The 17,193-nt window shown below is 35.5% G+C and overlaps 1 protein-coding gene across 9 annotated transcripts in view; it reads right to left on the bottom strand.

The window, feature by feature from the left end:
* The window catches only part of ANKS1B (ankyrin repeat and sterile alpha motif domain containing 1B), a gene marked incomplete at its 5' end in the record, with an annotated part of 1,134,786 nt that overhangs the window by 993,665 nt on the left and 123,928 nt on the right, over nucleotides 1-17,193 (bottom strand). For all 9 annotated transcript variants that reach the window (XM_080810753.1, XM_080810755.1, XM_080810756.1 and 6 more), the window contains one exon: nucleotides 8,175-8,255. In XM_080810753.1, coding sequence (XP_080666879.1) covers nucleotides 8,175-8,255 — 81 coding nt within the window. The remainder of the gene's footprint in view (nucleotides 1-8,174; nucleotides 8,256-17,193) is intronic.

Below are 17,193 nucleotides of genomic sequence, written 5' to 3'. Positions count from 1 at the left end.
CAAACTACCTAATGATGTGACCCTAGAGAAATTACTTAGTCTTGTCTTTCTTTTTCTTTTGTGTAGAGGATATTGTCATAAAAGTTAAGGCCTACTGCTCAAGACTGGTAAAATCTTTAAATGAGATCACAAAAGAGAAACCACTCAATAAATACTAAAGCACTGTACAAAAATATTAGTTCTTTTCCCAAGTAAAAACAAAATCCTTTAAAAATAAAAATGCTTCCAAAATTTTGCAAAAACAAATCTAAAAAAATGCTTCCAAAATTTTGCAAAAACAAATCTGAAAATCAGAAGGACCCTTTAAGTTTGTTGAGTTCATACATTTCTCCTCACCTCCCTGCCAAGCAAAAGTTACCATATAGTGTTTCTATTCTGAGATTAATTACAATGTGGTAAAAAGAATGCAATACCAATGAATTTAAAAAGCAGTTAAAAATCAGAATATCTGCTTTAGAGTTCCAGCTTTCTACTACTTACCCATTTGGTTACCTTGGGCAAATCAAATAGCCTCTGTCAGTCTTTCAGATAGTGTTAAGATAAAATTCAGAGGCTACATCTTCCTGCCAGTCTCAAAAGGGTTGGTGTGAATCAAATAAAAAACAGGTAGGACTGTAAAATTGTATACTAATCAACACTATTCTCAAGGCAAGCTGCAACAATGTTTAACAATCCCAGTTTTTTTTTTTAATGAAACATTTCAACATTTAAATAAAAGGTAAAATAATACCAAAAAAGACACTGTTAATTATCTGAATGTAAAAGTAGAATTTATACTATTCACAAAATAGCCTTCTCCAAATTCATTTATCAGAGAAAGATAACTTATGTGAAGAGTTTTTAACTTTATTCCTCAATGCCTAACCAATTAAAAAATAATCTGAAACTTCTAAAAGTATTTACTCTCAAAGGGTAATGAGTAAGGCTTAATGGGTTACCAATCCTATTTTCTTTTACTTTCATGAAATCCATTCAGAGTTTAATTTGTTCTTTGGCTTAATTCTTGTTGACATTTTCTAATAATGTATGTGATATACATTAATTCTTTAGTTATCAGGAAGATTGATGAAACAGCTAGTTTTTTGATGAAAAAACTAGCATACCGACATTTGTATTGTATCATATTACCACCACCTAATAGGTAAATCTGAAAAGAGTAATTTGTATGCCTATGAAATTGCCTTTGGTGAATAATGCAATCCTAACCAAATACTATTATATTTACTTTTTTTTTAAGATTTTATTTATTTACTTATTTGACAGAGATCACAAGTAGGCAGAGAGGCAGGCAGAGAGAGAGGAGGAAGAAGGCTCCCTGCTGAGCAGAGAGCCTGATGTGGGGCTCGATCCCAGGACCCTGGGATCATGACCTGAGCCGAAGGCAGAGGCTTTAACCCACTGAGCCACCCAGGCGCCCCTATTATATTTACTTTTTTAAAAATACTTTATTTACTTATTTGAGAGAGGGAGTGAGATAAAGAGAAAGAGAAGTGGGGAGAAGGAGAAGCAGAATCCCCACCAAGCAGGGAGCCTGACTCAATCAACTCAGTCGGGGCTAGATCCCAGAACCCTGGGATCATGACCCAAGCTGAAGGCAGATGCTTTACCAAATGAGCCACCCAGGCACCCCTATATTTACGGGTTTTTTTAAACTCATTTTTACTAACTTGTTTGTTTGTTTTAAGATTTATTTATTTATTTGAGAGAAAAAGAGCCAGTGAGAGAAGAGGCAGAGGGAGAGAGAGAAATAGAGAAGCAGACTCCCCCCGGGGGAGGGAGCCCAGCACAGGGCTCCATCCCACGACACCCTAAGATCATGATCTGAGCCAAAATCAAGAGTCAGATGCTTAACCAACTGAGTCATTTGGGTGCCCCAAATTTGTTCATTTTTAAATTTAAATTTATTTTTAAATTTTTATTTACGGTGTACCTTTCATCCTATTCATAGATATCAACTAATGAAATGGCATGGCTCAGATTTCTAATGTGAAAACATACTTAATAAATATAAAGCCATATTTCTGAAAAAAATGTGCCTGTTAGGGGCACCTGGATGGCTCAGTGGGTTAAAGCCTCTGCCTTTGGCTCGGGTCATGATCTCAGGGTCCTGGGATTGAGTCCCACATCGGGCTCTCTGCTCGGTGGGGAGCCTGTTTCCCCCTCTCTCTGCCTACCTGTGATCTCTCTCTCTCTCTCTGCCAGATAAATAAATAAAATCTTTTTATTTTAAAATGTGCCTGTTGGTCTTACTGAATCATAAATAAAATATTAATCAACCAACTGTCATTTATACATCATGCAATGCATTAATGTTTATCACAGGCAATGGTGTATTAAACAGGCCCTTTTTCTCCATATTCATTAAGAATAAATTAAATTTCAGGTACTATCAATAATATCTAAACTAGGGGCGCCTGGGTGGCTCAGTGGGTTAAAGCCTCTGCCTTCGGCTCAGGTCATGATCCCAGGGTCCTGGGATCGAGCCCCACATCAGGCTCTCTGCTCTGCAGGGAGCCTGCTTCCCCCTCTCTCTCTGCCTGCCTCTCTGCCTACTTGTGATTTCTGTCTGTCAAATAAATAAATAAAATCTTAAAAAAAAAAAAAAAAAAGAAGAAGATACTCTCAATTAAAAAAAAAAATAATAATATCTAAACTAGAATGGTATTTAACACTAGGATCCTAGCCAAATCAGTATTATTTTCTTTTTTTATAATGATTTTATTTATTTGTTTGAGAGAGAGAGAAAGAGTGAGAGAGAGATCATGAGCAGGGGCTAAGTGCAGAGGGAAAAACAGACTCTCTGCCTGATAAAAGATCCAATCCCAGGACACCAGGATCATGACCTGAGCTGAAGACAGACGCTTAACTGACTGAGCCACTCAGGCATCCTACTGATTTTCATTTTTATTTAGGTTGTACCTTATATCTTTCAGAGGTATCAACATATGAACATATTGACTGTGCTTAGTTACTAGGCATGAAATATTGAATTATATTGATGAACAATGCTCATAAAATGGCAAACAAGTGAAGTAACATCTATATTTTGATCATAAAGTGGCATTCTTTCTTATATATAGCATTTCATAAATAAGAACTGCTCTAAAATCCTAAAATAAATGTGGTCAATGAGATCACAGAAAAAGCAATTCCATTTCCCAGGAGTAAAACTAAATATCAAATTAAATTTAATAATAATGCAATTTAAATCACCACAACATTTTGCAGCTTAAGGCTAATATATACGTTCAGGTAAAAATAGGAATTCTTAAAGTACTGATTTTTGCTACTATATTTAATTTTTTAATTTTCTGATAGCTATAAATACACTTCTAATTCATATGAAATATCTTTTAAGGAGTTTCAGGATATGTTCTGAGCAAAATTAAGTTAACTGGGGAAGTTCAACATTCAAGTTTCTTTACCTCAAAAGCAAATTTCCCTATAGTTAAATCATAACCAAAGACATTTATTTTGTTCCATCCTCCCTCAGTACTAGTCCAAAGAACTTTGAAATAAATGCAAATCATCTTCATATGGATATAGTATTTAACAAACTAATGAAATTCTCACATTAATTAAGGCCCTTTTGATTTCAGACTTTCTTGAAGATTTTACTTCTCTTTAACAGTAATAGAGTTACAAATGTGTTTGACATGGTCAAAAAACCTGAGGACAATCCACCCCATTTTGTAACTGGAGCTCCTTCTTATATTGAATTCACTCTCCTAGATTGCCAGGGAGAGTGAATTAGAGCAAATTTTAACTATTTAATATCCTTATCCAGGAAAGAAGCGATCAGATCAAAGTTATTTCTAGGTTTACCGAAGAGAAACTTTATGGATCAGACTATATAAATTTTTAGAGGAAGTTCTCTTCTTTCATTAGAAAACCTAAGAGAAAAAAAAAAAGAAAAGAAAAGAAAACCTAAGAGAGAGTAAATCAAAAGTACACATAAATTATTACCCGGTTTCTAGATATAATTTGAGATATACTTTGGATTTCAGATAATGGAGTCTAGGATCCAAGCATTAAATGTTTAAAGAATGAAAAGCAAGAACAGTAAATATTTAAACCCCACACATAACAAAGAATATACATATTTTGAGGATTTAAATGATAACAATTTAGTGCTGAGAGTTCTCAAAACAGCATCAAGAATCACAGTGTGCCCAATATAGCTTAATGAGATGAACCTTAACAAGAAAAAAAGAAAGGGAACAATTTGCTAAGAGAAGAGAACTGACATTGAATACACATGTTTAGTAAAAACTTACAGTGAACAGTAAGATTATTATTAAAAAGAAAAGAGGAAAGGAAAGGAGAGAGGAAGAGAAGAAGGGATAGAGAGAGCAAAGAAAAAGGGAAAGAGGGAGGAAGAAAGTGGGGGAAGGAGGGAGAGAGGGAAGAAGAAAGGCAGAAAGGCAGGCCAGCTGGCTGGCTAATGTCTGTTCAGAAGAGAATTAAGACAGCCAAATTTGTAGCAGAAATACATGAAAGAAAAAAATGAATCCTTCATATTATAAAAAAGAAAAACAGATAGGTTTCTTGCCTATCTACTGAAATAACTTATAATCATTTTTAGTGGATTTTGTTCTACTAACCATGTTTTTTTCTATCATTTGAAGGTAATAATTTTCTAATCTGCAATTACAAATGACCCAGGAAATCACTAATAGAAGTACATTTTCTATTGTTTCCTGATTTGGATAAGTGGAGATGAATTGTTCATTATGAAATAATATATTTCAGGTACAAAATGCTGCTCCACTTGTGGATTAACTGAACAAGAGCCTCCATAAAACATACAAAATAAAAGGATATAAAACAGGCTTAATTTGCAGTATGAAGGTTTAGATTTTATGTTGAGGGTAGGAGAAAAGCCTATGTTCGGAGCAAAATAAGAAACTACAGAACCCTGTAATATTACTGCTAGCTCTATGATTCCATGAACTTTAGCCTAGAAATCATTATGTTTTTGGAAACAATCTATAGCTGATGACTACAACAACAATAGCAACAAACATGGAAATGATGTGTTTCTGTGCTGACTGCTAAGGCTTGCTTGGGAATAATACAAAATAATCAATTGTTCATTACCTTGCTAAGTGAGAATAGCAACAGCAAAGAAAAGAAAAAAAATTCTTCTCTGGCTCTGAGATATACACTATGGACATTTTTTTCCTTCAAATATTTTTTCTTAAGCCAATATTAAAATTAACATTCTATGAGAACACACTAGTTGATAATGAGAGGCAGCCCAGAAATAGATAATAGAACAGAAAAAAGCCAGCAAGAGTTTAGGAAACTGATGTGCATACAGCCACAAAAGGAAGATAATGTAGAATAATAATGTAAAATAATAATGTAAAAGCATGCACTTAGAACTATAACACTTAAACTCTAAACACAGCCCCACCTTAATATCTGAGTGATCACTATGTCATTTATCCAGAATGGGCTTATTTTCCATCTATAAAATGAGAGAAGGGAGGGAGCAGGATTGAATAAACTATCTCTAACTTTAAAAATCCATGGATAATTAAAAGTAAAGATATATATATGTGTGTGTGTGTGTATGTGTGTGTGTATATGTGTGTGTGTGTGTGTGTGTGTGTGTGTGTATATATATATGTATATATTAAAGAGCGAGAGAAAACATGAGAGGGGAGAGAGTCAGGAAGAGAAGCAGACTCCCCACTGAGTAGGGAGTCCAGTAATGGGACTCGGTCCTGGGACTCCAGGATCATGACCTGAACTAAAGGCAGTTGCTCAACCGACTGAGCCACCCAGGGGCCCTAAAGTAAAGAGATATTATACTCTAAATGAAAATTCAAATTTCAGAATTGTAGCATCATAGTACATAACTGAACCACAAATACCAAAACAGTGTATCATAAAATATTATAATTGAAAGGAACAATGGAAAATATCCAGCCAATGTATTCATTATACTGAAGTGAGCTCTAGATGGGTTAATTAAATGGCTCAAGATATATAACTAGCAGAGATGGGAAGATGGGATTAGAATTCTCCTGCTTTTTTCCAATGCCTATAGAATGACACTGGGTAAAATCTTTCCAGAAAGTGTTAAAAAGATGGAATCTTCATATAAAAGCAAAGCAGAGATATATAATTCTCAGAGAATATCTGCAACTAAAGAGATCTTGAAAGATATCTAAGATATCTAGTCAAATTCCCCTCTCTTTATGATCTTACTGATTGCTAATCAACTTGCTTAAATTATCTTTACTTTGTATAATGCTAATAGAAATGAAGAATTATGCAGTAGGGCATAGGGAAACATATCTCAATAGTTAGAATTTGACAGGCCATCATGTATACAACATTTACTAAACACTGAAAACCACAGATGGATATGAATGCTAATTCGTTTTGGGACATTATTTTGAGAAGTGCTTGTAGTGACAAGCTAAGATAGAACAAGGAGAGTAGTACAGCTCTGAGCTCAGGCCCAATCTTCTGTCCATTAGATCTGATAGTATATCTTTCCAATTTTCCTAACTGGAATTCCCCTAATACACAATTAAGATGACCAAAGAAGCCATCAGCTTTGTATTTATTGGGCTGATTTAATCTGCCTTCATTCCTGATGACCCAGGGGCAAGGAAAAGTAAATAGTAATTCCTTTAAAACATTCAGATGGTAGGGATCTGTACACATTTTGCAAGCTACAGAAGTACAGCAATATATTTTGAAAAAGACCCAGCAACATAAAAGATTCCAAGTTAGACGTATAAGATAATATAACATAGAATAGGGAGTGAATAAAAAGAAATGTTGTTTGGGAATTCTAATACTAAGAATCCAAATGATGAAACACTATGTTTATGATTATATGTACAATTATATATGGGTAGATAGTTATAGATATATCTCCATATCCAAAAAGAATGATAATGCTAAGTTTATGCAGTAAGTTTAAAAATAAAAAATGTCATAGTGATAAATGAAAAAAGTGTTTCTTTTGTGAGAACTTTAAGGCCATAAAATGTAATCAAGTGTGACCTGATCTTGTGTCTCAATTCACAAAATAAAGGAACAGTTAGGTGGGAAAACAAAAGGTAATTAGCACTTTTTTTGTGTGCCTAACATTTTTAAGGCAGTAATTACCACATCTAAAAAAACCTCTAGTAAAATGGGGGTGCATGGGTGGCTCAGTCAGTTAAGCACCCAACTTTTGGTTTTGGCTCAGATCATTATCTCATGGGTCATGGGACTGAGCCCTAAGTCAGGGTCTGCGCTCAGTGAGAAGTCTGCTTGAAGATTCTCTTCCTTCCCCTGGCAAGTGCATGCACACACACACACACACACACACACACACACACTCTCTCTCTCTCTCTCTCTCTCTCTCTCTTTCTCTTATTAAAATAAATAAATCTTTAAAAAACTGAAGTAAAAGTAAAATGAAATGTTCCAAGTCTGGGAAGACTAATAATTTGGATCTTTAGAGCAAAGGAAAAACGGAAAGGAAAAGGAGACATGAAAAGAGTCCCTTTCCTTCTGATGGGGGAGGACAGAACATCTGAATCATTCAGACTCCTCATATTTTGTCAGTAAACCATGAGGTAACCCAGGTAAAACACTAGAAAAGAAATGATGGCTATGTTTACACATTCTTTCACTGTCCATACTGTAGGCGATCACACTATTGAAACATAATTCCATAGGTTAAAGAAATTTAAAACCAGAAAGACTATCTTGAATGACAAAGGAAAAGCATGTTACCTGAATTTGAAGGATTTTGAAGTGGCTCATATTCAAAGTAAGAACCTATTAAGATTTTACTTTTGGTGAATACTCCCAATGTTAGATAAAAATACCCAAAAAAGGTAGGGTGGTGTTACTAATTGGTTTTATCTCATTACCCCCTGAAAGCTACACATAACTAACACGTTCTGTCACTTCTTTCATTCTCCTTGCATGTTACTTGACTATTTTAGAATAATTCTCTTGGCTTATACTCTGCACATAACAATCCACAGCAACATTCCTACCAAGTTTAAATTGTCAGTGTTGCCACCTAGTGCCTCTCCAAATTCACCTAGACCCAGGAGACTCCTGGCAGCATGAGAGAGTTATCATCAACATAATTAACTTCATCACATGTAACTAAATACATCAGGTTTCTAGTCCAAATAAGTAGCACTTACTTATGTCCATTTAAGGCTGCATGGTGTAAAGCAGTGTAACCCGAACTGTCTGTGCAGTTCACATTGGGACCTCGCCAGATGCTGCAAATAAAGCACAAGCGCAGAGTTAACAGTTAAGCAGAATCATGCTTTGAAAAACAAAAAGAAGCCTCATAGTCCCATAGCCAGCAGCATGTTGCATAAGAAAATTCTAGTCATGTAGAAAATGAATGCCATCTTTAATGCATTCTCCTTGGAACAATAACTTCATTTATTTGATGTAAGGAAATTATTAGGGAATATAATCACCTTCAGAAATTATTAGTGAATGTAGGATTACTGTCATGTATTAAAAACCTGAATCCAAAAATGCCCTATTACTTTATATAAATACTTAAATATTGGAAGAAATTAACACTCAGCTACTATATTCTATACCAAAGAATAAAGATTTATGACACCTCCTCCATTTTAACACAATCTTTCTGAGATGTCAGAGATTTATATAAGTTAAAAGATATTTCTGCATTACGGGAAGAATACAAACTCTTCTTGTGGTTCAAATACTACCAAGAAAATCAGTATTTCATACTTGAAACTATAATTGAAGATCTGGACTGTTGTAAACCACAAGAAGATTATAATAGTTTTGAAAATATCATTTTACAACATATTTTGAAGACAATATAACTACACAAAATAGTCTATTTTATCCTTGATCACTACTATCACAGAAACTATTTTTAGCTTTTGAAAACATAAGGCACTAAAAGCCACTTTTCAAAAACTAGATCAAAAAAATCATTTTATCTGGCACTCTTGACTTAAACTCATAAAAACTAAGGTCTAGAGATCTCCAGGGAAGATGGTAGAAGAGGACCCTAAATTCACCTCCTCTCACAGATACTAGGTAACACTCACATCAGTGCAAATAATCTAGAAAACAATCCGAAGATTGGCAGAACAAACTCCACACCTAAATGTCAAGGAGAGACAACATTGAAGAGGGTAGGAAGGGCAGAAATACAGTGGGGAGCTAAAAACCCCCTGGGTCTGGCTGCCAGAAGAAGGGAGCCATAGGCACATAGAGGGATGAAAAACAGACCATCATACTGCGAAGCCTACACAAAGAATCCCCTCAGGGTCTAGCTTTGAAAAGCAAAGGAACCACATTTTGTGAGTTCTTACAACCAACAGGACTTGAAGCCTAGAACTTTAAAATCAGAAGCTGGGCTCTGGGAGAACCCAAAGTGTGAAAGGAAACTGAGTTTCTGCCCGTGGGTTAAAGCCTCTGCCTTCGGCTCAGGTCATGATCTCAGGGTCCTGAGATGGAGCCCTGCATCGGGCTCTCTGCTCAGCAGGGACCCTGCTTCCTCCTCTCTCTCTGCCTGCCTCTTTTCCTACTTGTGATCTCTGTCAAATAAATAAATAAAATCTTTAGGGGAAAAAAAAAAAGAAAAGAAAAGAAACAGCACAGCAAACAGTTCTCAGAGATACAGCTTAGAAGCAGCAGTTAGAAAAACACATGGGGTGCATGGAAGGGGAGTTAATTAGTAATCTCAGAATTCCTGAGGGACTTTTCCAGGAACGAAAGAGGCAGGTGCCATTTCATTCCCGTGTTCCCCCAGAATAATCACAGAGTCACCTGTGGGAACCAGCAGAGTGCAGGCACTCACTATTTAACATGCTTACACCACATCTTGTCCCCTCCAACCACACCTGCCTCAGTCCAAGGACAGCAGTTTCCCTCCACCAGAAGACCAGTACAAATCTTACCAGCAATGTGTTTCCTGACCTCCTACGGAGGATACTGGTATTGTTAAAACTGCAACCCCCACCTGCACACACTGTGGAGTGCCCCTGCCAGACTGGAGCTCTGCCATGGTTATACATCCCCTGTGGAGAAGGACAGGTGCCACTTTATTAAAAGTACATGCCCTGCCCACTATTTTCAAGAGCAATAGACTAGCTTATTTTCCTAACACACAGAAACAGAAAGTTAGGTTAAATGAGGAGGCAAAGGACTATGTCCAAAATGAAGAAAGACAAAATCATAGCAAGAGACATAAGCAGAAAGTATATAATATCCTGAAAAGAAAATTTAAAGTAGTGATCATAAAGATAATCACTGGACTTGAGAAGAGTAAAGGACATTAGTGAGACCCTCAACACAGAGCTAAAACAAATCAATCAGAGATGGAGAACACAATAACTGAAATTGAAAATACACTCAGTAGAATAAATAGCAGGCCAGAGGATGTAGAGGAATGAATTAGCAACCTGAAAGACAAATTAATGGAAAGTAATCAAGCTGAGCAGGTGGGCGGGGGGTCGGGGGGAACTATGCAAAATGAGAGTAGACTTAGGGAACTCAGGGACCCCCATAAGCATAATAACATTTGCATTACAGGGACTCCAGGAAAGAGAAAGAAAGCAGAAAGTGTATCTAAAGAAATAATAGCTGAAAAATTCCCTGATCTGGGCAAAGCAACAGATAATCAGATCCAGGAGGCACAGAATTCCCCAACAAAATCAACCCAAAGGGGTCCACACCAAGACACATAATAATTAAAAGGAAAAAAATCAGTTATAAAGAAAAAATTCTAAAAGCAGTAAGAGAAAAGAAGACAGTTACATACAAGGGAAACCCCATAAGGCTATGAGCAGATTTTTGAGGCCAGAAGGGAGTAACATAATATATTCAAAGTGCTGAAAGGGGAAAATCTGCAGTCAAGAATACTTTATCTAGCAAGACTATCATTCAGAACAGAAGGAGAGATAAAGAATTTCTCAGACAAAAAAGAAAAGAGAAGAAAAAAGAAAGAAAGAAAGAATGGCAATAAAAACATATCAATAATTACACTGAATGTAAATGGACTAACTGCTCCAAAGACATGTAGTGACAGAGTGGATTAAAAAATAAGACCAGGGGTGCCTGGGTGGCTCAATGGGTTAAAGCCTCTGCCTTCGGCTCAGGTCGTGATCTCAGGGTCCTGGGATCAAGCCCCACATCGGGCTCTCTGCTCGGCGGGGAGCCTGCTTCCCCTTCTCTCTCTGCCTGCCTCTCTGCCTACTTGTGATCTCTCTCTGTCAAATAAATGAATAAAAATCTTTAAAAATAAATAAATAAATAAATAATTAATTAATTAAAAAAATAAGACCAATCTATGTGCTGCTTTACAAGAGACTCATTTTAAACCTACAGATATGCATATTGAAAGTGATGGGACAGAGAAATGTTTATCATGCAAATGGATGCCAAAAGTTGGGGTACCAATACTTATATTAGGCAAAACAGACATTAAAACAAAGACTGGGGACACCTGGGCGGCTCAGTTGGTTAAGCCACTGCCTTTGGCTCAGGTCATGATCCCAGAGTTCCAGGATCAAGTCCCTCATCAGGCTCCCAGCTCCACTGGGAGTCTGCTTCTCCCTCAAATGGATAAATAAATTCTTAAAAAAAAAAAAAAAAAAAAGGAACAAAGACTGAATGAGAGAAAAAAACAGCATAAAATCATAAAGGGGACAATCCAACAAGAAGGTATAAAAATTGTAAGTATTCATGCACCCAATGTGGTAGCAACCAAATACATAAAACAATTAATAACAAACACAAAGGAACTAACTGACAGTAATACAATAACAGTAGGCGACTTTAACATTCCATTTATGTCAATGGACAGATCATCCAAACAGAATATTAACAAGGAAATCATGTCTTTGACACACTGGACCAGATGGATTTAACAAATATACATAGAATACTCAATTCTAAAATAGCAGAATACACATTCTTTTCAGGTGCACATGAAACATCTTCCAGAATAGATACACAGTAGGCTACAAAACAAGTCTCAATAAATACAAAAAGATCAAAGTCTCACCATGCATCTTTTCTTCTTTTTTTTTTTATGACTTTATTTATCCATTTATTAGAGAGAGAGCAAGCAGGGGGAGCCGCAGATAGAGGGAGAAGCAGGCTCCCCACTGAGCAAGGATCCCAATGTGGGACTGGATCCCAGGACCCTGGGATCATGACCTGAGACAAAAGCAGACACCCAACCAACTGAGCTACCCAGGTGTCCCACCATGCATCTTTTCTGAGGACAACACTATGAAACTAGAAATCAACCTCAAGAAAAAATCTGGAAAGAGAACAAATATGTGGACATTTAATAACATGCTATTAAACAATGAATGAATCAAACAAGAAATCAAACAAGAAAAAAATACTACATGGAGAAAAACTGAAAATGAAAACACAATTATACAAAATCTCTAGGATGCAGGAAAAATGGCACAAAGAGGGAAATTTATAGCAATACAGGCTTAACTCAAAAAACAAGAAAATTCTCAAATAAACAACCTAACCTTATACTTAAAGCAGCTAGAAAAAGAAGATCAAACAAAACCTAAAACCAGAAGAAGGAAAGAAATAAGGAGTAGAGCAGAAATGTATGATACAGAAACTAAAAGAAGCAATGGAAAGATGAATGAAACCAGGAGATGGTTCTTTGAAAAGATTAAAATATTGATAAACCTTTTGTGAGATTCATTAAAAAAAAAAGCTCAAATAAACAAAATCACAAATGAAAGAAAAGAAATAACAGACACCATGGAAGTACAAAGGACTATACAAGAATATTATGGAAAATGATATACCAAAAAATTGGACAAACTAGAAAAAATGGGTAAATTTCTGGAAACATATAATATACCAAAACTGAAGCAGGAAGAAATAGAAATTTTGAACAGATTGATTACCAACAATGAAATCAAATTGGTAATCAAAAACTCCCAACAAAGTCCAGGACCAGACAGCTTCACAGGCTATTTCTACTGAACACTGAAAGGAGAATTAATACCTGTTCTTCTCAAACTATCCCAAAAATTAGGAGGAAGGAGAGCTTCCAAATTCATTCTATGGGGCCAATATTACCCTGATACCAAAATCAGATGAAGACATTACCAAAAAAGAGGATTATATGCCAGTATCTTTGATGAACATTGATGCAAAAATTCCCAAAAAAATATTGCAAGCTGAATCTAATAATCCAGTAAAAACATTATTGACCACCATCAGATGGGATTTATTCCCAGGATGCCAGGGTGGTCCAGTATTCACAAATCAATCAACATGATACATCACATCAATAAGAGGAAAGGATAAAAACCATACGATCCTTTCAAAAGATGTAGAAAAAGCATCTCACAAATTACAACATCCATTCATGATAAAAACCCTTAACAAAGCAGGTTTAAAGGGAACATACCTCAACACATAAAAGCCATATATGACCAATCCGCAACAAACATCATACTCAAAGGGGAAAAACTGAGAGATTAGCTGCAATGGTCAGGAACAATTCAAGGATGTCCACTCTCACCACTCTTATTCAACATAGTACTAGAAATCCCAACCACAGCAATCAGACAATACAAAGAAATAAAAGGCACCCAAACAGGTAAGGAAGAAGTAAAATATTCAATATTTACAGATGACAGGATACTATATGTAGAAAACCTGAAATATTCCACCAAAAAACTACTAGAATTGAAATGAATTCATAAAGTCACAGTACACAAAATCAATGTACAGAAATCTGTTATATTTCTGTACACTAATAATGAAGTAGCAGAGAGAGAAATTAAGATAACAATCCCATTCACAACCACACCAAAAAATAATAAGAACAAAGTTAACCAAAGAGGTGAAACACCTCTATAAATAATACAACACTGTTGAAAGAAAGTGAAGATGGCACAAAGAAATGGAAAGACATTCCATGCTTATGGACTGGAAGAATAAAATATTGTTAAAATGTCTAAAGTACCCAAAGCAACCTAGACATTTAATGCAATCTATGTCAATCAAAATGCCAACAAAATTTTTCACAGAACTAGAACAAACAATAGTAAAATTTGTATGGAAACACAAAAGACCCTGGATAGCCAAAGCAAACTTGAAAAAGGAAAAACCTGGAAGAATCAAAATTACAGACTTTAACTTGTATTACAAAGCTGTAATAATCAAAAAACATTATAGTACTGAGTTGCCTGGATGGCTCAGTTGGTTAAGTGTCTGCCTTCAGCTGGGGTGATGATTCTGGAGTCCTGAGATCCAATGCCAAATTGGCCCCCTGCTCGGCGGGAAGCCTGCTTCTCCCTCTCCCAGTCCCCACCTTGTGTTCCCTCTCTCGCTGTCTCTCTGTCAAATATTAAATCGATAAAAATCTTTAAATTTAAATCTTTAAATTTAAGATTTAAGTTTAAATCTTTAAATTTAAAAATAAATTAATTTTTAAAAATACAATTATGTGGCCAATCTTTCATAAGCAAAAAATATGCAATGAGAAAAAGACATTCTCTTCGACTAACTGGTATTAGAAAAACTGAACAGCTACATGCGAAAGAGTGAAAATGGACCACTTTCTTACATTGTATACAAAAATAAACTCAAAATAGATTAAGGGCCCAAATGTGAGATCTGAAACCATAAAAATTCTAGAATAGAACACAACCAGTAATTTCTCTAACACTGATCACAGAAACAAGCAGTTGCATTTTTATACACTAAGAATGAGAAGAAAAGATATTAAGGAGTCGTTCCCATTTACAATCGCACCAAAAACCATAAGATACCTAGGAATAAGCCTAACCAAGGAGATAAAGGATCTGTACTCAGAAAACCGTAGCATACTCTTGAAAGAAATTGAAGAAGACACAATGAAATGGAAAAACATTCCATGCTCATAGATTGGAGGAAGAAATAATGTTAAAATGTCTTTGCTACCCAGAGCAATCTATACATTCAGTGCAATCCCTATCAAAATACCATCGACATTTTTCTCAGAGCTGGAACAAATAATGCTAAAATTTGTATGGAACCAGAAAAGATCACAAATAGCCAAAGGAATGCTGAAAATAAAAAAAAAAAAAAAAAGACAAAAAACAAAGCTGGGGACATCACAATGCCTGACTTTAAGCTCTATTACAAAGCTGTGATCATCAAGGCAGAATGGTACCAGCACAAAAACAGACGTACAGATCAATGGTACTGAATAGAGAACCCAGAAATGGACACCCAATCAGGACTGTTTATTGAATGATTTTTCCTTTTCTTCCATCTTTCAAATATGAACTTTATCTTAGAGTAAACTCTAATATGCATTACTGATCTATTTTAGGGGTTTTCTTGTATTCCTTGATTCCTCTATTCTGGTACCAGAATCAAATTTTTTAGTATTATTTATAATTGGGGGGACACAGATCCTCTCATTGTTATTTGTTTCACAATTTTTTTCTGCAAATTACTCTAGATGCCTATGAAATAAGAGTACTAATATGAAGACCACAGATACAAAACCAGTTACCATATAATTTTAATACTATAAAAGAGAAAGTTTGTGAATGCCTGTCAAAAAGGGAAAAATTAAGTTTCACCTACACCGTGGAATAACATTTACCAAATTAAATAAGTCTGGTCTCTATATATAGAACTTGAGAGTTAACCCAACATATTAAGTGAAAAAAGCAAACTGCAGAATATTGTGTTAATATCCTAATGTTGTACATGTATTAAGCCATTTATATCCACACATTATTATTTCCATTGTATAAGATTTACACTAAAATAGAAAAATGAATGCAAAAATACAACATTCACCTCTGAAATACCTGAAGAGTCAAGATTATTATGTATTCACCTTCAAAGAAAAACAAAAAGGCAATAAAATACAAGGGGAGAAAACACAGGTTTACTCCAGATTGTGAAGAGCCTTATAACATGTCAAGAAACTTAGTCTTTATTCTGCAAGCAACCTGGAATTAAGAGGGTTATCAGAAAGACACTAAGCATCAGAAAGATAATCAGATCAGTGTTTCAGAATGAGAGTTCTTGTGACAGTTGGAAGGTGAACAGAGTGAACAAATTGGTGGCAGGGAGTCAGGCTAAATGTCAAGGAAAGAACAAAGACATCCGAACTAATGTAGATAAAGTGGTGGAAAGAGAAGAGGGAGGAAATCAAATAGATATGTCTAAAATAAAAAATATGGGAGAAGGCATGCATAAAATAGGATAAGAGCAAAAGAATGAAGTTTCTACCATGGATGAAATGCATGGATGATGAGCTATTTCCATTAGAGAGAACTGCCAAGGGCAGTGGTGTCTTTGGGGAAAGTCAGGATTCAGTTAAACTTAACTAGAACACTATGTTGCTCAGGAATACCTCAGCAAAGGATGGAAAAGAAATGAGAAAATATTGTAAATTAGCTCAAACTATTTCTAAAATGCCCTGTGTGTTGTTATGAAACCTTATAAATAGCTAATAAGGGAGAAGCACATGGATGGCTCTGTGGGTTAAGCATCCAACTCTTAATTTTGGCTCAGGTCATTGTCTCAGGATCATGTGATTGAGCCCCATGTAGAGCTCTATGCTCAGCATGTAGTCTTCTTGAGATTTTCTCTCTCCCTCTCCCTCATCCCTTACCCCTCACACTGACTCACATGCACGTGTTCACTCTCTCTCTCTCTCAAAAAAAATCTTTAAAAATAAATAAACAGTTAATAAAGGAAGATACTGATATTTATAACTAAAATAAGATCCAGGGTCCATAGATTTGATTTCCCCATTCCATTCTCAGTTCCCCATTATCAGAAAGAAACAAGAATTTTAATAGCATGAATAGAAATCTCTAGTGCATGTCTGCTTTCCTAAATAGAATGGATGTGGATACACGTAATCTTTTTTGAAACAAGGAGGTTTAGCATAGAATTTTAGCATATATGTAAATTTATTTGACTGCACCTATTGACAGAGCCTGTAGGCACATATCCACATATCCACAGCACATTCACACATATTTGAAACACTATAGATAAGGCAGACCCAGAGATTCCAACTAAAATTTTAATTTAAAAAATAAAACTTGTTTTTTAAAAGCTTAAGCTTCATGCTAATGTTCTACTTCATTCCAACTTTTTGCACTGTGCTCCTTGTTTATCAATGATAATCTCGAATTCAAAAAGAGGACCCATGTT

Source organism: Martes martes (genome assembly GCF_963455335.1).
Source record: "Martes martes genome assembly, chromosome: 8".
NCBI classification, from domain to species: domain Eukaryota; kingdom Metazoa; phylum Chordata; class Mammalia; order Carnivora; family Mustelidae; genus Martes; species Martes martes.
This window is presented reverse-complemented; position numbering and strand designations above follow the sequence as displayed.